General features: G+C 45.7%; 1 protein-coding gene across 2 annotated transcripts; it reads right to left on the bottom strand.

The window, feature by feature from the left end:
- Positions 1-77: 77 nt before the first annotated feature.
- On the bottom strand, positions 78-24,904 carry LOC309506917 (E3 ubiquitin-protein ligase RNF14-like). 2 transcript variants are annotated; one of them, XM_082180954.1, is made up of 7 exons: positions 24,776-24,898; positions 14,124-14,284; positions 12,907-13,037; positions 5,954-6,457; positions 5,614-5,836; positions 5,075-5,184; positions 78-2,077 (listed from the first exon to the last, which is right to left on the bottom strand). In XM_082180954.1, the coding sequence occupies exons 2-7, from the start codon at positions 14,272-14,274 to the stop codon at positions 1,943-1,945; spliced, it is 1,254 nt and encodes a 417-aa protein (XP_082037080.1). In that variant the 5' UTR covers positions 14,275-14,284; positions 24,776-24,898; the 3' UTR covers positions 78-1,942. The 2 variants fall into 2 exon arrangements, with proteins under 2 accessions (XP_082037080.1, XP_082037081.1); XM_082180955.1 differs by lacking the exon at positions 5,075-5,184 and having other exon boundaries at positions 24,776-24,904.
- Positions 24,905-25,360: the final 456 nt, after the last annotated feature.

The following is a 25,360-nucleotide window of genomic DNA, read 5'->3' as shown; positions in this document are numbered from 1 at the left end:
GACCGAGTCTTCTGCTTGGTCTTAAAGCCTTCGGATTACGCGAACGTCTACAATTATTTCTCTCTCACTGTCTGTGATTATGCATAATCGTCTTTCTTCTTTTTTTATTTCTCACTACACGTGTTAAAATATCTACTTTGTTAGAATGAATGCTCATTGCTTTACTCAAAATATACTGATTTCATATTTCATTCAAATCTGCATTTTAAAATCATTTTAAAGTAATTTAAAGTTCCATGGCTGGCATTGCATAATGCTGCTGCAAGAACTAAATTCTACGATCATTGGAAAATGCACAAAACGCACACTATGAAATAATGACGATACAATTTTTGTTGCATTTCTCTCGATGCTCAGACTGACCACCACAAATTCAACAAGTTTTATTATAATAAAGCAAACAAATGCAATAGAAAAGTATGGCTTCACAACATCTTCCTAAGTGCAACATTTAAAAACTTACTAAAACAGCACATCATAATATTAACCAGAAAAAGAAAAATTACCTTCATTTCATTTTTACACAGAATTGTGTGTACTGAGGTTTCAAAAAGCTTATTTTTTGTTTTGCATTAGGCAAAATTATTCTTCATTGCTGATTGGTTATATCTAAGCACCATGAGATGTAGAAACATTGTGGATAGGCAACATGTATTTCCCTCTGATCTGTCAAAAGCTGATGAATAAATACAGGGGAAAATGTGAATGTTATTTCTGGTTGATTAAAGTACGTGAATTGACAAAGTGCAATGGATAAAGTGAATTAAAAGCTGGTAAAAATCCTGCACTTCAGTGTCCATTTCCTGATTTAATCAAGAGCAAAATAATAACTGTATTTTAAACCTCAGCGAAGTACACCAGCATCTTTAGCATACATTAAATGTGAAATTTACTGTGCATTTCAGATAGATTAAAAGTTTATAGAAATACAGTACTCTGTTTAGAGCAGAAAGATTATAGTGCACTATTGAGGATTTCTTGCATAATTTTTAGCTAAAAATGAATTATTGACCCAGTACCTAAAAAAACAGTGTTCAACACCACTTTATTCCTTTAATGAGTCAATATGATAACCTGTATAAGAGGATTAAGATGTTGATAGAGATCTCATTATTTCGTAGCACCTTTATGTTTGTCAAGATAAAATGCAGACAGTTCTAAAAACACTCCGTATGTGCACATGATTTGGGGATAAGTGTGGATAATAAATGGATGGATAATTCTAATCTTGGATACTGTTTAGGGTGAATAGTATATGACTATATGATGTTTCGGTGTGGTTGCATGCAAACATCAATTTCAGTTGGACTAAAGCAATCATTTATCTTTTTTAAATGTAATGTAAATTATTTAGTCCAACTGAAATCGTATTGTTTTTTTTTTGTGTGTTTTTTGTGAAGGTGGACTTTGCCATTAGTCAAATGCATCATTATGCAAAACCATGCATGAGCAAAGTTCTCTGCTTGAAAGACCCATGACCTTTCAGCTACTTTTATATATGGTAGGACGAATTGTTAAGTAAATGAAATGTGGAGTCAGTATATGAAGACATTGACCATGATGATTGCACAGTAAAAATACAGTAAACGCTCCATGGTGTCAAGACTTGCCGACTCTTCTGCTACACATTTAAAAACGTACTTTTTCTTTACAAAACGAGTACATACTTTAATGTTATAAATAGGCGAATTTGGACATAGCACATTCACTTATATTTACTTTGTGGAATTTGTGGTTATCTGTTCAAATCAATGGTGATTGTTTGATAGACTGTGCACCGGCACTTGAGGGTTTTACTTGTCTACAGTTTACAGTCTTTAGTTCTACAGTAAAACAGCCCTCTAGAGGTGAAATAAAATCAGTCACATAATCTACATGAATTTTGTGATGCATGCCTTATTCTTTGTATGTGAAGAAAAACCACTTTATGGCAGCATTTAACTTAAAAGTTATTGCACGGATTGGTGTCGCCTCTGAAGTGGTTGTAGGGGTCGTTTCTGTTAAGAACTGCAAGGCAGATCCAGCAGAAATACTGTTGACAGGAAAGGCAGGTCATCTTGTTGCAGCCCAGGTCTTTCTAAAAAAAAAACCCCAGAAAAGTTGGGACATTTTGTAAAATGCAGTAAAATCAGTAATCTGTGATTTGTTAATTCTCCTGAAGCTTTATTTAACTGACAAAAGTTAATTTTTAAAGGAACACTCCACCGTTTTTTGAAATAGGGCTTATTCACCTTCTTTCCTACATTTAGATAGGTGGGCAAATGCATTTTTGTCTCAGTGCATGCATTGTTTTAGTTTGACAGGGTCGGCGCTAGCTTAGCTTAGCTTAATGAATGGAATCCTTTGTTGCCAGCTAGCATGTCCTGAGTAAAAGTGATCAAAAAATAAATAAATAAAAACACCTAATTACTTATTGCGTAAGCCTGCGTATTCACAACGAGTACAAATAGCAATGCAGATTAACACTAGGCGATTGCCTAGGCAGATATTGACTTAGGACTATATTAGGGGGAAGCACAGGCGAAGCACTGCTACTTGGGCGCAGAGATATCACGCAACACATGAAATCCCCCTCATGTTTAAAATAATCACTTACTCTGTGGACAGCTGTCCATTTGGTCCATTCGGCGTGGGGCGTTTTTTCCAGTTCACTTTATCACACCGGAAGAAAAAAAATCGAGTACTGCAGGATGGATCAACGCTGTGAAATCCTCGGTAGCTGTGACACAACTGCGGGCACGCTCATCTTGATCTGACGCGTTGAGCCTGGTCATCGATGGCAGTAACTTGTCGCCACAGCACAGACACTCTACATTTACATTTAGTCATTTAGCAGACGCTTTTGTCCAAAGCGACTTACAAATTGGGACTAAATTAAGCAAGTCATCGTGAAGAGGCAAAAAAACAACGCAAGAAGTGCTCAAAATACGAAGTTCAGGCATTATTCAGAGTAGCATAAGCCTGATAAGCGAGAATTTACAGGGAAAAAAAAAAAAAAAAAAAAAAAAATATATATATATATATATATATATATTTTTTTTTTTTTTTTCTTTTTCAAAGCACGCAGCTCATCTTCTGAAAACTCTGGTTCATAGAGATATGGTTCTGGATCTTGACTGTCTGAGAAGTCACCCTCTTCATCTCTCACAAAATCAGCCATGTTCATCGCCATTCATGTACTGTAGGAAAAATAGCCAGCTACTATTAACGCCGGTATGTTGACGGAAGTCGTGGGATTTCATGTGTTGCATGATATCTCTGCGCCCAAGTAGCAGTGCTTCGCCTGTGCTTCCCCCTAATATAGTCCCAAGTCAATATCTGCCTAGGAAATTGCCTAGTGGTAATCTGCATCGCTATTTGTACGCAGGCCACAATAAGTAATTAGCTGGTTTTTTTTTTTTTTTTTTACTTTTACTCAGGACATGCTAGCTGGCAACAAAGGATTCCATTCATTAAGCTAAGCTAAGCTAGCGCCGACCCTGTCAAACTAAAACAATGCATGCACTGAGACAAAAAACGCATTTGCCCACCTATCTAAATGTAGGAAAGAAGGTGAATAAGCCCTATTTCAAAAAACGGTGGAGTGTTCCTTTAACATTTCCAAAGTTGTCACTAACCAACTTAATTGTAATTGTAAATATAAACAAATTTTGATGGCTGCAACACATTTAAACAGTTGGGACAGAGGCGAAAAGTGAAAAAGCTTATAGAATATCCTACAGTCCACAATTAACAGGGGAATTAGTAATAGGTGATGGTGTTGTGATTGAGTGTAAATGAGCATTCACCAAAGGCTCTTTGCCATGTGCAAAAATCACATTTCTCAATGCAACATTGCAAAGAATTGAGGTATTTCAGCATCTATACAGTACATATATATTGTGAAAAGATTCAGGGAATCCAAATCTCAGTCTGTGTTGGGCAAGGCAGGAAACCTCCGTTGAATCTGCGTGACCTTTGAGCCCTCAGACGGCATTGCATGAGAAACCGTCATGCAACTGTGTTAATATACCCACATGAGCTCAGGAGTCAGTCTGCAGCCCCATCAAGAAATGCAACTCAAATCTCTGTTACTCAAGGAGAAAGCTACAGTATACATCTGTTCAATGCGGAGATGCCGCTGAGTTCTCTGGGACCAAGCTCATAGATGGTCTAAAAGAGTAATGATGAATCAGATGGATCCACTTTCCTCAGCGACAGGTGCAAAAGCAAACATCTGTCAAGGTATGGGGGTGCATCAGTGCAAACAGTATGTGTGAAGGTACCATTGACGTAGAGGCGTATATTGGGATTGTACAGAGGCATATCTGCCATCAAGATGACATCTTTCCTGAGAAGTCCATGTTTATCCTTATAAACATGGACTTCTCAGGAAAGATGTCATCTTGATGGCAGTATATGCCTCTGTACAATCCCAATATAAAAGACAATCCCAGGCCTCATTCTGCACATGCTACTGAGTGGCTTTGTAGACACTCAACAACTGCAGTCCAGATCTGTCTCTTATTGAAAATGTATGGCCCATCATGAAAAGCAGAATCAGACAATGACGAGCACGGACTGTTGAGCAGATGTCTTGTATTAGGAGAGATTAGGGAAAAAAGTCCACTTGCAAAACTGCAACAATTAATTTCCTCAATTCCCAAATGATTAAAAAAGTGTCATTAAAAGGAAAGGGGTAAACATGCCTCTGTCCTAACTCAAAATCAAATATTGTTTAAATTTACAAAATAAAATAAATTTAGTCAGTGAAACATTTTCTTTGTACTTTTATCAGTTAAATATAGGTTAAAGAGAATTAGTGAATAAATGTATCCCGATTTGTCAGTCACTTTTAATGATGGAAATCTATGGAATTTACGATCAAATCTGATCATACATGAGTCTTATAAATCATGGCCCAATAATGCTGCTCCTGGGTCTATTTTTTTTTATCTCAGTCGACAAAAAGAGAAAATCAATCCTTTGTTTTTTGTTTTTTTTAAGCTTTTTACTAAGAATCTACACTAAGACCACACCTTTAAACCACAAAAGTGAAATGTCTGTTTGCAGTCATGAGCTATTAGTTGCTGACCTGTATATTAATGCGACAGGAAGGGCAGCTTTTAGAGTTCTCCTTCACCCAGTCTTCGCTTAAAGCATCATACTTTCGCAGCTTTTCTTGTAGGTCCTTTTTCATTTGTACTTTGTAGAGGAAAATAAGATTGTCTTGTTATAGCATTACCAAATATAAAACCCTGTGTATTTTGAAAAGCAATTAATCCCTGCAAACCGATCAGATGACCACAAAAATCACTGTTCAAATGGGGTCTTACAAAACTAACCTAGGACAGTAGGGAACCTGGGGGTAGTGTTCAATGACCAACTGAGCTTTACCACTCGCATTTCAACAGCTTAGGTTTACACATACACTTCTTTTTCACATCTCACCTCTGTTTTAGCTAATCTAGCTTTCTAATAAAAACCTGCCATTGTATACTATGAATAGTGTTTGCTTTAATTGCTTCCTTTGTTGTAAGTATCTGCTAAATGCATGAATGTAAATCGCTATACAAATGAAATAGACTTGCCCTAATTGTACTGGTGTGTATTAAAGGACACTTTGGATATTACCTTCTTTGCAGAGAGAGAGGGCATGATATGCTCGCTTGCAGAGGGTGCAGAAGACGAATCGGCAAGAGGGGCAGATGCCCATGTTGGTGTCAGGCTCGATCATCACAGCCATACAGCAACTCATGCGTGGACAATAAACAATATCTGCCATTAGGTTCAGACTCGACTGCAGAAGGAGGCGGTCATAGCGGGCGAATTCATCTTCACCCACCAGAAGTTTCACCTACAGTATAATAGCAGTACAGTGGCGTTAGTTTCTCTTAAACTACTGTTCAAACAGCTAAACTGCTTAATAGTCAAAACCTATTCGTAGCTCATACTCATACGCAAGAAAAAGTACCTGTGCAGGAGAGGCCAAGGACATACACTCGGGCTCAGGACAGGTGAGGCACTGGACTTTGCCATCTTTTATCTGGATCTGAAAGTATTCCTTCACACATGCCTTGCAAAAAACATGCTGACACTCTTTGAAGAGCAAAGAGTTGGAACCCAGATTCTCAGAGAAGCAGATTCCACAGGAGAAAACCTTGCTATCAAACTCCTTCTGTTTCTGAGCTTCATTAAAATCCAGCAGCTGGGTTAGTATATCTGTGTGAGGGTCAACTTCTTGGACTGCTCGTTGGTCCAACTCTTGCACTTTGCTCTTTTCTACAGCAGTGTCTTCTGCTTGGTTCTGACCAGATTCACAGTGAGGCTGCCCACCAATGGTTTGGACCTCGAGGGGAGACTGGATGTTCAGAAATTCCAGAGTTTCTTCTTTTAGAAACTGGATCCAGGTAAAAAGAACCACATTGCCCCTGTTCTCTTCCCAAAGTTCATCCAGTCTCTTGCAAAGTGCAGTGATCTTTTAGACATTAAATAACTTATTAGTTGAGCAGAGATTATCTTAATGGTTCTCTTACGAGAGGTCTCTCGTACTGCGTTAGTATCTTACGCTAGGGGAAAATCCCTTTTCCGCGAGATATTGAAGCCAAAAAATTATCCTTAATTTTGTATTATTGTAAAACGCGTTGCAGCAGCATACAGACATAGGCAAGACGGCTCGTGTGCCTATTGGCTGTTCTGCGGCAACTGCAGCAGCCTATCAAGCGAGGCCTAGCGTGACGTCAGACCCAATGAGGGTGCTTCGCGCCCACTGCGTCACGTCCCGCCGAAACGGGCGTGGCTTAGGCCTATAAATACAGCTCGCAGGCAGCTGATATCTGATTTTTCATCTCTTCAGCGAAGCACACGCATCGCTGGATCCGGAGAGAAGCCGCGCCGTCTGAGGAAGCACTTGCAGCGGGACGAGTCGTCACTGAAGTCACTGGCCGCGCCGCCTTCAATCGCCTTCCTGCTGCGCTATCCGGCATCTATATCCTTTACACTCTCTGTTGTGTGTGTGTTCGCCGCCGCGACACACACTGTCTAAAAGAGCTTGCGTCTTTTTAAAGATGCCTTCCTGCGGCTCGTGCAGAGCCACACTCAGCGACGGGGACCGCCACGTTATCTGCGTTTCCTGCCTGGGTGAGGATCATGCAGCTCTCGCGCTCGCTGACGGCGGCTGCCATCACTGCGAGCTACTGCCTATGGCGACTCTGAGGACTCGCCTGGCATATTTCACTGAGACTGCACCTCCGCCCGCTGTAGTGCCGCGCCGTAAAAAGCGCCGTGCTCAGCGGGTCCCGGAACCTTCCCCCACCCGTCAAAGCTCGCCGGTTCGCCCGCCAGCTTCACCGGCTTCGTCAGTGTCTCTTCCTGATGGACAGCGGCCGCCGTCTGCCGCCGCTTCCGTCGATGACGCTGAAGAAAAAGCCGCATTGGGGGAGGATGATTCCTGCTCTCTTCTGGCATCGGGCAGTGAGGATTGGGCGAGCTCTGTGGATCTCGCGCCCTCTGTCCGCGCATCGTCAGGCAAAAGAGCTAGCATCGAGTCAGAGCTGATGCGCATACTCGCACAGGCCGCGGCCTCGAGTGGTCTACGCCTGAACAGCCTGCTCACAACCGGCTGGATGGATGTTTTCTTCCCGGGGAGCGCGCTTCGCCTGCGTCCAGACCAGCGCCCTTTCTTCCTGAGTTACACGAAGAAGTCGCTAAGTCTTGGAATGCCCCCTTCTCAGCTAGAATGCGCTCTTCTGTTTCGCTAGAATTCTCCGCTGTTGACGATGCTAAAAACAGAGGTTACCATTCGCTGCCGCCGGTCGAAGAAGCGATAGCAGCCCACCTTTGCCCGCCCTCCGCTGGACGGCGCGCTAAGCTGGCTCTGCCTTCAAAAGCTTGCCGCATGACGTCAACCCTGCTCGGTCGCGCTTTCTCCGCCACTGGGCAGGCTGCGTCAGCGCTGCATACTATGGCCACACTGCAAATTTTCCAGGCCGATCTCCTCCGAAAGCTGGACCAGATGCAATTTGCGTGCCAGACTTGAGAAGTGCTACGGACCTCGCTCTCCGCGCTACTAAGTCTGCTGCACAGGCCATAGGACGGAGCATGGCCTCTCTCACTGTCACTGAGAGACACCTATGGCTGAGTTCCTCGACGCTCCGCTTTCTCCCGCTGGCCTCTTCGGAACTTCCGTCAAAGATTTCGCAGAAAGATTCGCCGAGGTACAGAAAGCGTCACAGGCTATGAAGCACTTCCTGCCGAAGCGCTCCAGTTCTGCAGCAGGCCGTGCAAAACCGTCTGCTCAGAGCTCACAGCCTCAGCCTCCGCCCACCGCCGCCACTTCGCAGTGCCGATAGGCCCGAAGCGCGAGACCGCGCTCTCACTCATCTGGCCGCCGCCCCGCCCCACGTGGGCCGCGGCCCAGGATTGCGGTAAAGCCCGAGGCCCCGAAGTCGTCCTAGCACGCCTAGGGAAACGACGGTGTCCAAGTCCCGCTGCGGCCGGACTTCCACCAAAACTCATCGCTCGTTCAGTTCCAAGAAATGTGACTGTTCCAGTGTATTTTGCAGTCAACAAGCCGGTTCCACTGCCCGCTTGCCTGCACACAAATGCCGTTTTTACGGCTACCCAGATAAATCCCATAAAGAGTGTATTTTCTGGTGTCCCGGCCACGGCCGATGGTGTTATGAGTGTAGACAAAATGCCCACTACCCAGTGCCCATTCCTACACACAAGCACAGCCCATCACACAGGGCTCGCGCACATAAAATCGACCCAGTTCGATTGCGCATTAAACGTAGCAGATGTGCCCACTGCCCAGTGCCCACAATCACTACGTCCTGCATGTCTCGAGGTTTCTGTAAAAATGAAACCAACGTGCATTCGCTCTGCTCAGGCGGACAATGCTCTCGGACAATGCTCAATGCTATCCCGCGCCCACATCCACACACAGACATGACAAGTCCTACGGGACTCGCCCAGCCCTCCCCCTCTCGGTTAACCACCGCAGAGGAGCCGAGCGCGGGCAATCTGCCCGCTATTATCAGCGCGCCCTCTGCCTCGAATGTCATAAGCGCGACGCTTGTGTTACAGCACACCAAAGCCCCTCTGTCGCTGAGCGACCAGAGCGAGCTTCGCATTCAACCCCTAGCCATTCATGCAGATGCATGGGCGAGGCTACCCGGGGTTTCGAAGTGGGTGCTAGACATTATAAACAGAGGCTATTCGCTACAGTTTCGCCGACGCCCTCGTCGCTATGCGACGCGCGTCGAGACTATGGTAAAAACAGAAGTAGCACACCTACTTCGAGCCGAAATTTTGAAACTATTGAGCAAAGGGACCACAGAGCCGTTATCTCTAGCTCAGAGCGAAGGAGGGCTATACAGCAGATACTTCCTGGTACCGAAAAAAGACGGGGGTCTCAGACCCATACTAGATCTAAGGCAACTAAACAGAGTGCTTGCAAAGCGACAGTTCAGAATGCTCATGACCAGAAAAATCCTCGCGCAGATTCGCCGAGGAGATTGGTTTGTGTCAATAGATCTGAAAGACGCGTATTTTCAAATACAGATAGCGTCACGTCACAGGCGATATTTGAGATTCGCCTTCGAGGGCCAGGCATATCAGTACACAGTCCTACCGTTCGGCTTGTCCCTAGCACCCCGTACATTTACGATGTGCATGGACGCAGCGCTCGCACCCCTCAGGCTACAGGGCATGCGAGTATTGAACTACTTGGACGATTGGCTGATTCTAGCTCAATCTCACTCAATGCTCATAGAGCACAGGACCATTTTACTCGATCACCTCGAGAATCTGGGTCTCAGAGTCAATTGGGCGAAGAGTTCCCTCTCCCCCAGACAGATAATATCTTTTCTGGGCACAGAACTGAACTCGCTGTCTATGATAGCGTGACTGCCACCACAGCGCGTGCTAGACATTCAGCGCGCAGCGAGCTCTTTCCGCTGCGGCGCATCTGTCCCGCTCAAGAAATTTCAGAGGATCCTAGGTCTCATGGCCTCAGCATCATCAGTTCTTCAGCTGGGCTTGCTTCGCATGCGCCCGCTACAGTTCTGGCTGAAAGCGCGAGTGCCACGCCGAGCGTGGGCTTCCGGTCTGCTTCGTCTCAAGGTCAATCAGAAATGCATCGCAGCTCTGAAACCTTGGAAAGCAAACGACTGGTACCAATCAGGTGTAAGCCTGGGGACTTCCTCGAGTGTGAAGGTGGTGTCTACGGACGCATCCACCTCGGGATGGGGAGCGCTGCTCGAGGGCAGACCGTTCTTTGGCCAATGGTCGGAACGGGAGAAGCTTCTGCACATAAACTGCCTCGAAATTCTGGCAGTAGACAACGCGCTGACGCGTTTTTGTCCCCAAATACGAGGACACCACGTCCTGGTCCGTTCGGACAACATGTCAGTGGTGTCCTACATAAATCGCCAGGGCAGCCTCAGGTCCCGAAACCTGCACAGGCTTACAGAACGCCTCCTGGTGTGGGCTCAGCGCAACCTGCTCTCGCTGAGAGCAGCGCATGTGCCAGGGCTCCTAAACGTAGGACCGGACAGACTGTCCAGGAACAATGTTCCGACAGGCGAGTGGTCTCTACACCCACAGACAGTCCAGCTGCTGTGGAAGAAATTCGGCAGAGCGGAAGTAGACCTGTTCGCGTCTCAAGAAAACGCTCACTGTCTGGAATTTTTCTCCAAGAGCAGGGATGCGCTGGCTCATGTATGGCCCCGCCGCCCACTCTATGCCTTTCCTCCCGTCTCTCTCCTGCCTCAGGTGATAGAGCGGATCAGGGAAGAAGGATGCTCAGTGCTACTCGTAGCGCCGTTCTGGAAAAACCAACCCTGGTTCCCAGTTCTGATGCAGCTAGCGAGCACTGCCCCATGGCCAGTGCCAGTGAGGAGGGACCTCCTCTCTCAGGCCAAGGGCTCGATTTGGCATCCGCGCCCAGAGCTGTGGTCCCTTCATGTTTGGGCCATCAACGGATACCCGCTGACCTCCCAAGCGGAGTGTTAAACACGATCACGCAGGCTAGAGCTCCGTCTACGCGACGTCTCTATTCCTCGAAATGGTCAGTGTTCTCCAGCTGGTGCACAGCTCGTGGTGTGTCGCCCCCAGACTGTGGGGTGACGGAGGTTCTCTCATTCCTACAAGAGCTGTTGGACAAGGGCAGGTCCCCTTCCACGCTCAAAATTTATGTGGCGGCCATAGCAGCGTTCTCAAAAACAACGCTTGGTCAGTCAATAGGAAGGAACGATTTAGTCATCCGCTTCCTTAGAGCGGGAGACTGAATCCTCCCAGACCTCCCTCAGTCCCTGTATGGGACCTTTCTGTGGTACTGGAGGCCATGAAAGGTGACCCATTCGAGCCTTTACAGACGATTGATCTTAAACACCTGTCTTTCAAGACAGTGTTTCTTCTGGCTCTCGCTTCGGTGAAGCGCATAGGGGACTTACACGCGCTCTCAGTAAGCGCGACGTGCATGGAGTTTGGGCCTAATGACTCAAGAGTTATACTCAAACCTAAGCACGGTTATGTTCCAAAATCCCTCAACACACCGTTTAGGGCGCAGGTCATTTCCCTGTCAGCCCTACCGGTCTCTGACGAGGAAGGAGACGCGAGCTTCCTTTGTCCAGTCAGGGCATTAAGAGCTTATGTGTCTCGCTCATCTGTCTTCAGACAGACGGAGCAGCTCTTCGTTTCGTTCAGCGGACGTTCCAAGGGACTAGCCGCGTCGAAACAGAGCCTATCCAGATGGATAGTTGACGCCATTGCGCTGGCGTACACTTCCAAGGGTATGCAGTGCCCGTTGGGTGTCAGAGCGCACTCCACGAGAAGCATGGCTTCGTCGTGGGCCTGGTCAAGTGGGATTGCCTTGCAAGATATATGTATGGCGGCAGGCTGGGCCTCCCCATCTACATTTATAAGGTTTTATAACCTAGAGGTTCCCGCCTTACAGGCCAGGCTGTTGTCGGTCTAAATATACCAGTACTGTCTGTTCTGATGCTATCGGTTCAGAATACTGTGTCTGCTGAGCACTGCTCGATGAGCACTGCCCGCTGATCGACCGCGAAATGCTTATGGGCAAATAAATAAGACCCACAATTTTCCATCAGCTCAGGCCGTACTCCGCCCTGTCTGTATGATGTAATTTGCGTCTAAGGGACGCTGCTATATGTGGAAGAGCGCGGCTCCGCCCCTCCCTCTTCCCGGACTCCCTGTGAGCTCCCCTGGTGATTATGCACTATATGAACCCCGGGCTTTCGCCCTTGGGTCTTTGGTGTCAGATCCCAGCACGCACGGCGTTTTACATTGGGTCCTCTAGCGTAAGATACTTACGCAGTACGAGAGACCTCTCGTAAGAGAACGTACTCGGTTACTAACGTAACCTCGGTTCTCTCTAGAAGAGGGAACGAGTACTGCGTATCTTGCCGTGCATGCACACGCTCTGGTTAGCTTCGGCGATGAAAAACCAGATATCAGCTGCCTGCGAGCTGTATTTATAAGCCACGCCCGTTTCGGCGGGACGTGACGCAGTGGGCGCGAAGCACCCTCATTGGGTCTGACGTCACGCTAGGCCTCGCTCGATAGGCTGCTGCAGTTGCCGCAGAACAGCCAATAGGCACACGAGCCGTCTTGCCTATGTCTGTATGCTGCTGCAACGCGTTTTACAATAATACAAAATTAAGGATAATTTTTTGGTTTCAATATCTCACGGAAAAGGGATTTTCCCCTAGCGTAAGATACTTACGCAGTACTCGTTCCCTCTTCTAGAGAGAACCGAGGTTACGTTAGTGACCGAGTACGTTATGCCATTATCATTATGCCAATATCATATCCAAAAAAAAGACCAAATATAAAATACATTATTTAATCATTTAATGTTATTTACTTACACAAGCTCAGATCAATGCTAAAAATACAAACCTGAACTCTTGAAAGCCATTTGGAGCTTAAAGTAAAGACTGGAGCCGATGATGAAGGGTAGTCTGTAGGTAGTTCAAAACTCAGAACCAAGGGGGGTAGAAAGGATATTCCAAACTCTACGCATGCCTCTCCTATGAAAAATATGCACAAAATATCAGCTTATAAAGACTTTGGGGAACACATGCAATAGAGCTCCAAAGTTATTTGGATTAAAATCAAGATTGCAATGTGGCCTTTTATTTGCAATTATTAATCCACACAATCTGTGATTTAATTAAATAAATATACTGAGTGTGTACTTGGCACCACTTCGTTCTGCCTGTATATAAGCTTGTTTCTGCCACAGAAGAAAAAAAATTAAAAGGTAATTGTGACTTTTTGTCTCACAATGTAGACTTTTTCTATGGAAGCTTGTTTCTGCCACAGAATAAAAAATACTTTTTTATTTTTGTGACTTTTTATCTCAGAATTTTTATCTCAGAATATCTCAGAATTTATCTCGTAATTGAGTGTTATACTGTAAAGTCAGAATTGCGCAATATAAACTTGCAATTGTGAAATCTCGAAATTATCTTTTAAAATGTTTTATCCAGTGGCGGAAACAAGCTTCCATATTTTCCAGTTCTAAGTATATTTTTCACAATTTTAAAATCACAATTCTGAATTCTAAAGAAAAATTCTGGAGAAAAAAAAGGGGAGAATTGTGATATATAAACTTGCAATTGTGAGGAAAGAAAAAGTCAGAATTGTTCAACAGTTCAAGAAAAAGACATGGGACTCATGGGAATTAAGTCTGGTTCACTCCTGAGAAAAAAAAGAATGAGATCAGGATCCACTTTTAAATGTTGGTACAGTTTGAATGCAAAGTGAGAAAAAAATCCTCAGTTCACTTGTGGAGTAACTGAAAGAAGTCTGAGTTTGGTAGTTTAAAGAACAACACAAGTAAACATCTTGAACAACTAACTCTTTATCAACAGCTGAATATGAGTAAACTATTACTTAGTTTGGAGAAAAAATGCACAATTGTTGAGTATGAGAGCAATTGTTTAAATGTTTTTTGAATAGTTTTTTTTTTCTTTTTTTTTTTTTTTCTCTCTTGGCCTTGGTATCAAGTTTATCGTGAAGGATCTTAGTACAATAGCTCAAAGTACAATATTTTTCAAAATAACAGTTAGTTTTGCTTTTTGTTTTTTACCATATCTTGTATGAAATCTTACCCTTGACTAGCAGTCTGAAGTTAGGAGGAACCTCAGGGCACAGATTGATCTTGCCCCTCTGTCTTGATTCTGTCCTGTGAAACTCCTCTTCGTCATATATGCTCTCTAGCGCCAGCAGTTCATCTGTTTGTGCTTCCTGGTTGGCTGACATTTGAACATACCTGAGATCAATAAAAAAACAAGCATTGTAAAACTGTAGCAAAGTTCATGTTCAGTGCATTGCAAAGTGGTTTCTAGACTCTAGATTGCCCTAGACTGTGGCACTGTTGCCAATCTGCGAAGTCCATGTTGATTTTTTATACTTAACAAAGACTAATAGTTTAAGGTCTACAAATATGATCAAACATAGACTTAAATATTTTACATAAAAAATCAACTACAACTTCAAGTTCTCAAACTCCGCCTCCACTTTGTATGCGCACTAAATTGCTACACTAATCGTACTGCAGTGTTCGTGGGAGGATCGCTTTGAACTTCAAATGGACAAAACCCAATTATCTTAATTTATCAAAGTACAAATAGGTCTTTGAAAGAACAATTAGAGATTGCCCATTTTTTATAGTGTAAATTTCAGTGTCACCTTTTTCCTGGCTGTTTCACACGGGATGCGCAAGCAGAGCCGAGGCAGCGCAGAAGCTGATTTGTCTGTGTCTCAAACTTTGTGATACACACAATACTAGTCGTCCTCTATCTGTGAACATGATACTTCAACATTATCTGTGTCTGTATTCCGAAAGAGCAAGTATAAAAAAGCTTTGCCTGGACGTGTTCATCTTAGTTTTCTAACCTATGTACTCGTTGGTGTCAACTTTTAAGGTTTAATGTCATTCCCAGTTATAACAGACCTCCAACGAGGTAAATGGGCAAGGTGCTTGGGTGGAGCCGGCAGGGCAAGACGCTTGGGTGGAGCCGGCAGGGCAAAGACGCATGGGTGGAGCCGGCAGGGCAAGGCGCTTGGGAATGGCCTCCGTGGCCATAATGGGGAGAGCAGGGAGCTCTGGGACCACCAGACCTTGTGAGATGGAAGCCTTCCTCCGCTTACGTCAGCAAGGTGATGGCATGAAGAAATCTGCAGTGTTTACTGCTGCCTCAGGTGAAACTGCAGTGTCTACGGCCACCTGTGGGGGAACTGCAGTGTCTACGGCCACCTGTGGATAAACTGCAGTGTCTACGACCACCTCTGGGGGAACTTCAGTGTATATATTAAGTTTATAACTTTAAACTAAGTTTTTACATACAAAAAAAGGATTTTTTTTTTTTCGAGAAAAGGTTTAGTGCATCAAAATGCTTACCAATATAGCTGATGGAAATGCCAATTATCGATACATTTTTGAAAACTTTAGCGCATAAATTCTATGTTGATACTTCAAATGTCGGAAAACACTTTTTCTCGACAATAAATGTGCTGTCACACAGAATCAGCCTATACACAGAATCCGTGTTTGTGCCGTTGTTCACGTTAAAGCACCTTGTTGTCTTGTGTTCCCCTTGTCTTGTGTGGACTTTTGTCATTTCCTGTCCTGTGCCATGTTTTGTAGTCCTTTGTAGTTTTTCTTTGTTCTTGTTTTTCTTGTAGTCTCCCCAGGTGTTTCAAATTAGCCACGCCCCCTTGTTATCTTGTTTAGCTTGTTTGCCTGTGTTTGCCTGAGTCCGAGTCTGAGTCTGAGTTTGTCACTGTCAAGTTTTGAGTTTGTTTAAATAAAGTGTGCTGCACGTGGATCCTGCTTCCTCCAATGTTTCAACCGCAACGTTACAAATATATCTATTTCGGTACATTCATATTATTAAATTATTGTATATACAATTATTTTGTTACTATTGGTAAGGACAAAGCGCATTACTTCTCAAACATCATTTATTCTTATCTTTGTAATTTTGTCTCTTTTTTCTTGATTACACATCTTAATTTGATGTTTAAATTAAAACATATTTGTTTTGTTCTAAAGATGTAAAAGTCAAATTGCATTCTGTACACTTAAAAATGTTAAACTTAAAGGGTTTGTGCTGACTTTAAGTTTATTAAGCAACAACTTGGATATTTGAGTTATCTTAAGTTAAATCCGGGAAAGTTATTCTGAGTTTTTAAGTTGTGATAATATATATTGTTTTTATAGGCAGCTGTTACTCCCAATCTAAAAATAATATTACCAAGCATTCTTTTCAGATTACAATCTAAAAAAAGTTCATCAGAAAAATAAAACAACTGCACCCGTTTCTGAATACTGATTGATGATCAAGTCAAGTAATAGTCTTTATAACGAAGTAAAAAAAAAAGAAAAAAGAAACATGACATTTGTTAATAGAAATTATTTTATGTATACAATTTAATAATGTTTTGTTCTCTTACGAGAGGTACTCTCGTACTGCGTAAATCTTACGCTAGGGGAAATCTCTTTTCCGCGAGATACTGAAGCCAAAAAATTATCCTTAATTTTGAAATAATGTAAAACGCGTTGCGGCAGCATGCAGACATAGGCGAGACAGCTCGCGCGCCTATTGGCTGCCCTGCGGCAACTGCAGCAGCCTATCGATAAGGCCCTATCGTGACGTCATCACCAATGGGGGCGCTTCGCGCCCCATACGTCACGTCCGGCCGAAACGGGCGTGGCCTGGGGCTATAAATATAGCATCGAAAGGCTAGCTTACCAATTTTTCATCTCTTCAGCGGAGCTCACTCATCGCTGGATCCAGAGAGAAGAAGCCGCGCCGTGGAAAGAGCATTTCAGCGGGACGAGTTCGGTACCTGGAGTCGCTGGCCGCGCCGCCTTCAACCGCCGTTCCTGCTACGCTATCCGGCGTCATATCCTTTCATTGCATTGTGTGTGTTCGCCGCCGCGACTCACACTCCTTCTCTAAAAGAGCAGAGCGTCTTTTTCAAGATGTCTCGTCCATCCTGTGGCTCGTGCCGAGACCCACTCAGCGACGGGGACCGCCATGTCATCTGCGTTTCCTGCCTGGGTGAAGGACATGCGGCTCTAGCGCTCGCCGACGGCGGATGCCCTCACTGCGAGCTTATGCCTATGGCGACTCTGAGGACTCGCATGGCAACTTTCCACGAGCCTGCACCTCCCGCTTCGACGCCGCGCCGTAAAAAGCGCCGTGCTCAGCGGATCCCTGAGCCTCCCACCGAGAAAAGCTCGCCGGTGCGCCTGCCAGCTTCGCCGTCTGCTTCTCTCGAGTCTCTCACTCCCGGACAGTGGCCGCCGCTGGCCGCCGCTTCCGCCGGAGATGACAAGGAAGAAGCGGCAGTTTTCGAGGAGGACAACTGCTCTATCCTGGCTTCGGACAGCGAGGATTGGGCGAGCTCTGTGGACCTCGCCCCTTCTTCTGCCCGCGAGTCGTCAGGAAAACGGGCCAGCATTGAAGCTGAGCTGATGCGTCTGCTCACACAGGCCACAGAGAGCCTCGGCCTCGAGTGGTCCGCGCCCGCCGAGCCTACACGCAACCGTCTGGACGGTTGTTTTCTGCAAGGGGACCGCGTTTCCACGCCCTCAAGACCCGCCCCGTTTCTTCCTGAGCTTCATGAAGAACTGGCAAAGTCTTGGAGCGCCCCTTTTTCAGCCAGGCTGCGTTCCTCTGCTTCAGCGGCATTCTCCGTGGTGGACGGTGCCAAAGACAGAGGATACCTCGCTCTCCCTCTAGTGGAGGAGGCAGTAGCAGCCCATCTTTGCCCGCCCTCTGCTGGACGGCGGACTAAGACGGCGCTACCTTCAAAAGCCTGCCGCGCTACTTCTACCCTGCACAGTCGCGCTTACACCGCCGCTGGGCAGGCTGCATCAGCGCTACACACTATGGCCACTCTCCAGATCTTCCAAGCTAACCTTCTCCGAAAGCTGGACGAGGAAGGCACGGAAGCAGTCAACGTGGCGGATTTAAGGAGCGCTACGGACCTCGCTCTCCGCGCTACGAAATCCGCTGCACAGGCCATAGGGCGGAACATGGCCTCTCTCACCGTTGCTGAGAGACACCTCTGGCTGACGCTTTCAGAAATGCCGGACTCGGAGCGCTCTGTGTTCCTCGACGCCCCCGTTTCTGCTACTGGCCTCTTTGGATCGTCCGTCAAAGATTTCGCGGACAGATTCGCTGAGGTACAAAAGACGTCGCAGGCCATGAAGCACTTCTTGCCAAAGCGCTCTAGCTCCGCATCAGGCCGCTCTAAACAGCCGTCTGCTCGCAGCTCGCAGCCGCCGCCCCCCGCCGCCGCTTCACAGCGCCGACAGGCCCGGGACCAGAGACCACGCTCTCGCTCTGCCGGCCGCCGCCCCCCACAGCGTGGGACTCGGCCGAAGATTGAGATGAAGCCCGAGGCCTCAAAGTCTTCCTAGCCAGCTTAGGAAAACGACGGTGTTCAAGCCCCGCTGCGGCCGGGTTTCCACCAAAACTTCTCGCTCGTCCAGTTCCATTACATGCGACTGTTCCAGTGTACTCTACAGTAAACAAGTCGGTTACATTACCCGCTTGCCTGTACACAAACGCCGTTTTCACGGCGACCCAGATAAATCCTGTAAAGAGCGTATTTTCTGGTATTCCGGCCACGGCCGACGGTGTTATGAGTGTAGTAAAAATGCCCACTGCCCAGTGCCCATTCCTACACACAGACACAGCCCGCCCCACAGGGCTCGCGCACATAAAATCGACTCATGTCGATTGCGCACAGAATGTAGTGAACGTGCCCACGTCCCAGTGCCCACAAACACTACACGCTGCATGTCTCTCGGTTTCTGTAAAAACGAAACCAACACACATACAGCCGACTCAGGTCGATGGTGTTTTCAGTGCAAATGTGCCCGCTGTCCTGCGCCCACATTCACTCACAGACATGACGAATCCCTAGGTTTCCCCCACGCTCGCCGTCTCTCAGCTACCTGCCGTGAGAGAGCCGAGCGCGGGCGAACCGCCCGCTGTGATCAAAACACTCCCCGCCTCGAGCGCTGCAAATGCGGTGTCTATAATACAGCATACCGAAGCTCCCCGGTCGCCACTATGTCACGACCAGAGCTCCGATCTCATTCAACCCTTAGCTATGCATGCACATGCGTGGGCAAAGCTTCCCGGTGTATCAGAATGGGTGCTGAACATTATAGAAAGAGGCTATTCGCTACAGTTTGCTCGACGTCCCCGCCGTTGTGCGGTGCGAGTCGAAACCACGGTAGAAAAGGAAGTAGCAAGTGTACTTCGTACCGAAATTGCGAAACTGTTGAGCAAAGGGGCAATAGAGCCTTTATCTCAAGCTCAGAGCGAAGGGGGGCTATACAGCAGATATTTTCTGGTTCCGAAAAAAGACGGGGGTCTCAGACCCATTCTAGATCTAAGACAACTGAACGAAGCGCTTTCAAAACGCCGGTTCAGAATGCTCACAACCAAGAAAATCCTCGCGCAAATTCGCCACGGGGACTGGTTTGTGTCAATAGATCTGAAAGACGCGTATTTCCAAATACAAATAGCGTCACGTCACAGGCGATTTTTGAGATTCGCCTTCGAGGGCCAGGCTTATCAATACACAGTCCTACCGTTTGGCCTGTCCCTAGCACCCCGTACATTCACGAAGTGCATGGACGCAGCCCTCGCTCCCCTGAAACTTCGGGGAATGCGAGTTTTGAACTACTTGGACGATTGGCTGGTTCTAGCTCAGTCACGTACGGAGCTCATAGAACACAGAACCATTTTACTCGAACATCTCGAGAATCTGGGTCTCAAAGTCAACTGGGCGAAAAGTTCACTGTCTCCCAGTCAGAGAATATCTTTTCTGGGCACAGAACTGGACTCGCTGTCAATGACAGCTCAAATATCGCTACAGCGCAGATTGACTATTCAGCGCATGACAGAAACCTTCCGCCGCGGCACTATAGTCCCGCTAAAGAAGTTTCAAAGGATGCTCGGTCTCATGGCAGCAGCATCCACAGTTCTCCAGCTGGGTCTGCTTCGCATGCGCCCACTGCAGTTCTGGCTACAAGCGCGAGTACCGCGTCGAGCGTGGACTTCAGGTCTCTTTCGCCTCAAGGTCGATCAGAAATGCGTCTCAGCACTGATACCCTGGAGAGCGACCGACTGGTACCAGTCAGGTGTAAGCCTGGGGACTTCCTCGAGTGTGAAGGTGGTGTCCACGGACGCCTCCACCTCTGGATGGGGAGCACTGCTCGAGGGCAGACCGTTTTTCGGCCAGTGGTCAGAACGGGAAAAGCTTCTGCACATAAACTGCCTGGAAATGATGGCAGTCGACAACGCGCTGAGGCGCTTTCGTCCCCAAATAGCAGGACACCACGTCTTGGTCCGCTCGGACAACATGTCAGTGGTAGCCTACATAAATCGCCAGGGAGGCATCACATCCCGAAACCTGTACAGGTTAGCGAAACGCCTCCTGGTATGGGCTCAGCACAATTTGCGCTCGCTCAGAGCAGCGCATGTGCCTGGCCACCTGAATGTGGGACCAGACAGACTGTCCAGGAACAATGTTCCAGCAGGAGAATGGTCACTGCATCCGCAGACAGTCCAACTGCTGTGGCAGACATTCGGCAGAGCAAAGATAGACCTGTTTGCGTCTCAAGAAAACGCTCACTGCCCGGAATTTTTCTCAAAGAGCAGGGATGCGCCGGCCCACGTCTGGCCCCGCTGCCCGCTCTATGCTTTTCCCCCCATCACGCTCCTACCTCAGGTATTAGAGCGGATCAGGGAAAGCAGATGCTCAGTGTTACTGGTTGCTCCGTTCTGGAAGAACCAGGCTTGGTTCCCAGTTCTTATGCAGCTGACGAGCACTGCCCCATGGCCAATACCAGTGAGGAGGGACCTCCTCTCTCAAGCCAGGGGCTCGATCTGGCATCCTCGCCCGGAGCTTTGGTCCCTACATGCGTGGGCCATCAACGGGTACCCTCTGATATCCCAGAGGGAGTGTTAAACACGATCATGCAGGCTAGAGCTCCCTCTACGAGACGGCTCTATTCCTCAAAATGGTCAGTGTTCTCCAGCTGGTGCACAGCACGCGGCTTTTCACCCCTGGACTGTGGAGTGACGGAGGTTCTCTCCTTCCTACAAGAGCTACTGGATGAAGGCAGAGCCCCATCCACGCTCAAAGTCTATGTGGCGGCTATAGCAGCGTTTTCCAAACCAACGCTTGGTCAGTCACTGGGAAGGAACGATCTGGTCATTCGGTTCCTTAGAGGAGCTAAGAGGTTAAATCCTCCCAGACCTCCCTCAGTCCCCGTATGGGACCTTTCTACGGTCTTGGAGGCCATGAAGGGTGCCCCATTTGAGCCAATCCAGTCAGTAGATATCAAACACTTGTCTTTCAAAACGGTGTTTCTTCTGGCTCTCGCTTCAGTGAAGCGCATAGGGGACTTACAAGCGCTCTCAGTGAGCGCGACGTGTATGGAGTTTGGGCCAAATGACTCGAAAGTCATACTCAAACCAAGGCACGGGTACGTCCCTAAATCCCTCAACACACCGTTCAGGGCCCAGGTAATTTCCCTGTCTGCCCTGCCGGTCTCTAACGAGGAGAAGGACGCCAGCTTCCTTTGCCCAGTCAGGGCGCTAAGGGCTTATGTGTCCCGCACGTCTGTTTTCAGACAGACGGAGCAGCTCTTTGTTTCACTCTACGGACGTTCTAAGGGACTCGCCGTGTCGAAACAGAGTCTATCTAGATGGATAGTCGATGCTATAGCGCTGGCTTACACCTCTAAGGGCTTGCAGTGCCCATTAGGTGTCAGAGCGCACTCCACGAGAGGCGTGGCCTCGTCGTGGGCTTGGTCTAGTGGGATTGCCTTGCAAGATATCTGTATGGCGGCAGGCTGGGCCTCCCCGTCTACATTTATAAGGTTTTATAACCTAGAGGTTCCCGCTCTGCAAGCTAAGCTGCTTTCAGTCTAAAAATCGGTACTGTCTGCCCCGAGTACGTCCGGCCCAGAATACCGAAATAGCTCGAGCAACGCTCGTTTAGATCGCGCAGCTCTATGGGCAGTGTGTAAGACCCACTATATTCATCAGTCCAGGCCGGGGTCGCCCTGACTGAATAAAATACCATCACTATAACTGTTCTTATAGGATGCTGCATTACAGGAATGATGCTATTCTAGCCACTCTTCCTGGGCTCTCTGTGAGTCACTTATGATCATGTACTACATGAGCCCGGGCACTTGCCCTTGGGACTTTGGTGCTGGATCATAGCATGCACGGCGTTTTACACTGTTTCCCCTAGCGTAAGATTTACGCAGTACGAGAGTACCTCTCGTAAGAGAACGTACTCGGTTACTAACGTAACCTCGGTTCTCTCTAGAGAGGAAACGAGTACTGCGTATCTTGCCGTGCCTGCGCACGCTCCGGTTCGCTCCGGCGATGAAAAACCGGTAAGCTAGCCTTTCGATGCTATATTTATAGCCCCAGGCCACGCCCGTTTCGGCGGGACGTGACGTATGGGGCGCGAAGCGCCCCCATTGGTGATGACGTCACGATAGGGCCTTATCGATAGGCTGCTGCAGTTGCCGCAGGGCAGCCAATAGGCGCGCGAGCTGTCTCGCCTATGTCTGCATGCTGCCGCAACGCGTTTTACATTATTTCAAAATTAAGGATAATTTTTTGGCTTCAGTATCTCGCGGAAAAGAGATTTCCCCTAGCGTAAGATTTACGCAGTACTCGTTTCCTCTCTAGAGAGAACCGAGGTTACGTTAGTAACCGAGTACGTTTTAAAATGGATGAGGAAGATGCAGTGCCTTGGAAATCTCTGCAGCTCCTCAAAAAAAAAGGGGGGCATCTGTCAAATGAACGAATGGCTGTTGGAGTTTCCAATGCTGACAAAAAGAAAGGTAAAACACACATACTTCTGTATCTGAATAAATATAATTAATGCTATAAAATCACGATTTCATGGTCAGAAGCTGGCTATACTTGACAAATGAAAATCACAAACATGACACTTATTAATAATATAATTTTATAATTAAATATTAGTTGTTTTGTATTATGTAATTATTAATTTATTAATATGTAACCATTTTATCTCAAACATATTAGGAAAATAAAGTGGGTTGAATCCAAAAAGCTCTAAATGAATTTTAGAATTGTTAAGACTGCATCAGTTAAGCTATAGACCATTTAAAAAAAGTTAAATATAGGTAGGCTATACAAATAAAATGTTTAGGTTACAGCTGTATCTGTATCTTTAAAAAAAATAAAAAATCAGCAACAAATATGTTTTCGATCCATTTGATGTTTCTGAATTCTAAAACCTAGAAGAAAAAAATACTTTTTTGGTTTGAACAATCTGTATGCGTTCTAGGCCATGTCAAATCTCAATTGGCTTGACTGCATGTTCAAGGCTTATGTTGAAGATTGGATATGGCTGAACATTTCACTGTACCAAAATTTTGCATAGGCCTATAGAAAAAAAAATGTGCTGCCCTGTGTCCAAACCCATGGCCTTTGTCAAATAAGGGCGGGTACATGCAGTCTTGTCAGACAAGTCCCACAAGATCTTCTGATTAATATTTCATAATTTAGTAATAAGCCTTCAGAAAACATATTTCAATTGTCTCATTACCCTCAGCATTTTACAAATATTTAGGTTGTGAATTATACAATATAATTTGCGATATGTGTGAAATTATGTGTGGAAACATCTAGAGGTTATAATGTTTTAGCATACAACATATAGGGTGACCACCATCAAACAAACCAAATGTGGTACGATTATAAGTGTGTGTGGGACAATGTGGGACGTGTTACCAACACTAAAACATAACCTGAAACTGTTATATAATGTTTATCTAACTTAATAAAAACATGTGTATTCTGCCTTTCAGCTGATAAAAATGCTGATAAAAAAACAAATTCTTTAGTCCCTTCCAGAAAACACCATTACATCACAGTGTAACATAACATGTCTTTATTTTACATGTCATTTAAATTCAACATCACTGAGCCCAAAGGCAGCCGGCAAACAGTTCTGACCAAGTCCAGCTAAAATCCAACAAAATAAATAATGAACAAATAAAATATAAAACAACATGAAATTAGATCATTGACAGTTTTATAGCCTATATTAAGAATATATTAAACCAAAAGCCATTTTGTCCAATTGGGTGGAAACAGAGGCAGCAAATTTAGCAATCTCTTTTTTTTCTTTTTTTTTTTTTTAACTAAAATTCACTTTGTCGACAACAAAACAACGCAAAAAGTTGATGAAAACTTGGCTAATGTTGTTAACAACTCATTGAAATAGCTTGTACCTTGCCGATGTTTTAACGCAGTGGGTAATTTTCAGACGGTCCCTTAATATCATGCGCTTCCGCATCTAAACATTCGCCTGCAGCTATGCGTTGGCTGTTTTAAGTCATTTGTTTATGCCTGTATACAATTGTTGAATATAATTTAATCTAACTGTGGTATTTATAGGGAAAACAATGGATAGTTCGAGAGCAGAATAGATCCTCACATTTCTACATCTGGTCAAATACTAAAAAAGTTTCCCAATAGCCTATAATAATAAAAGGTATGCACCTTGGTAAAGTGCTTTACTGTCAAACTCAAATTTACATATTAACTACATTTAATTATGTCAACAGCTGCTTTAACGCTAGACTGGTCAGTTCACTCGTTTTATTCTGAAAAACCTATCAAGAAAATAAAGCTTACTACATTACTTAGTAGTAGCCTCTATTTATTACCTTTTTCTTCTTCTGCTGCTTCTTCTTAGCTCAGGGCGGTTGTCAAATCAGCTCGAGGTGTTCCGTCATACTGGGTGTGAAGCAATGACGTAGAGGCAATACAATAAATCGTATGATTCTGTTTATTTAAGACAAGAGAGCTTTACACAGGATTTGTTTAGCAGATGCACACATGTGAAGACCCCCCCACCCCCATTGATTTAAATTATTTGATTAGCCTAGCCTATTTCTCTTCTCTAAACGAGTGGCCAACTTCCTGTCACAGATAAAGGATTTCAGTTATTTATTTGTGAAAATGTATTTTGTTTATTACAAATGTTGTGTAATGTATTTGTAATGTATTGGAAATTGTATTTGAGTATCGCAATAATTTGGTAATAGCGACACCTACAGGTGAACAATGTGTAGTGTTATAACCTGTCATGTGATCTTGCTAGCTTTATGAATATCAGAACCACAAGGAACCGTACACGAATTGACGCAGAAGTTCAGATTTTTCAACTCGGGCGGCAGACGCGAATTCGCGTCAAACGCGTGAATGCACAAATAGCACTAATAAATTTCGCGCGTAACCAAACGCTCAAT

Source organism: Leuciscus leuciscus (assembly GCF_965113295.1).
Source record: "Leuciscus leuciscus genome assembly, chromosome: 9".
NCBI lineage: Eukaryota > Metazoa > Chordata > Actinopteri > Cypriniformes > Leuciscidae > Leuciscus > Leuciscus leuciscus.
The sequence above is the reverse complement of the archived record's forward strand: the minus strand, read 5'-3'. Positions and strand labels throughout refer to the sequence as shown.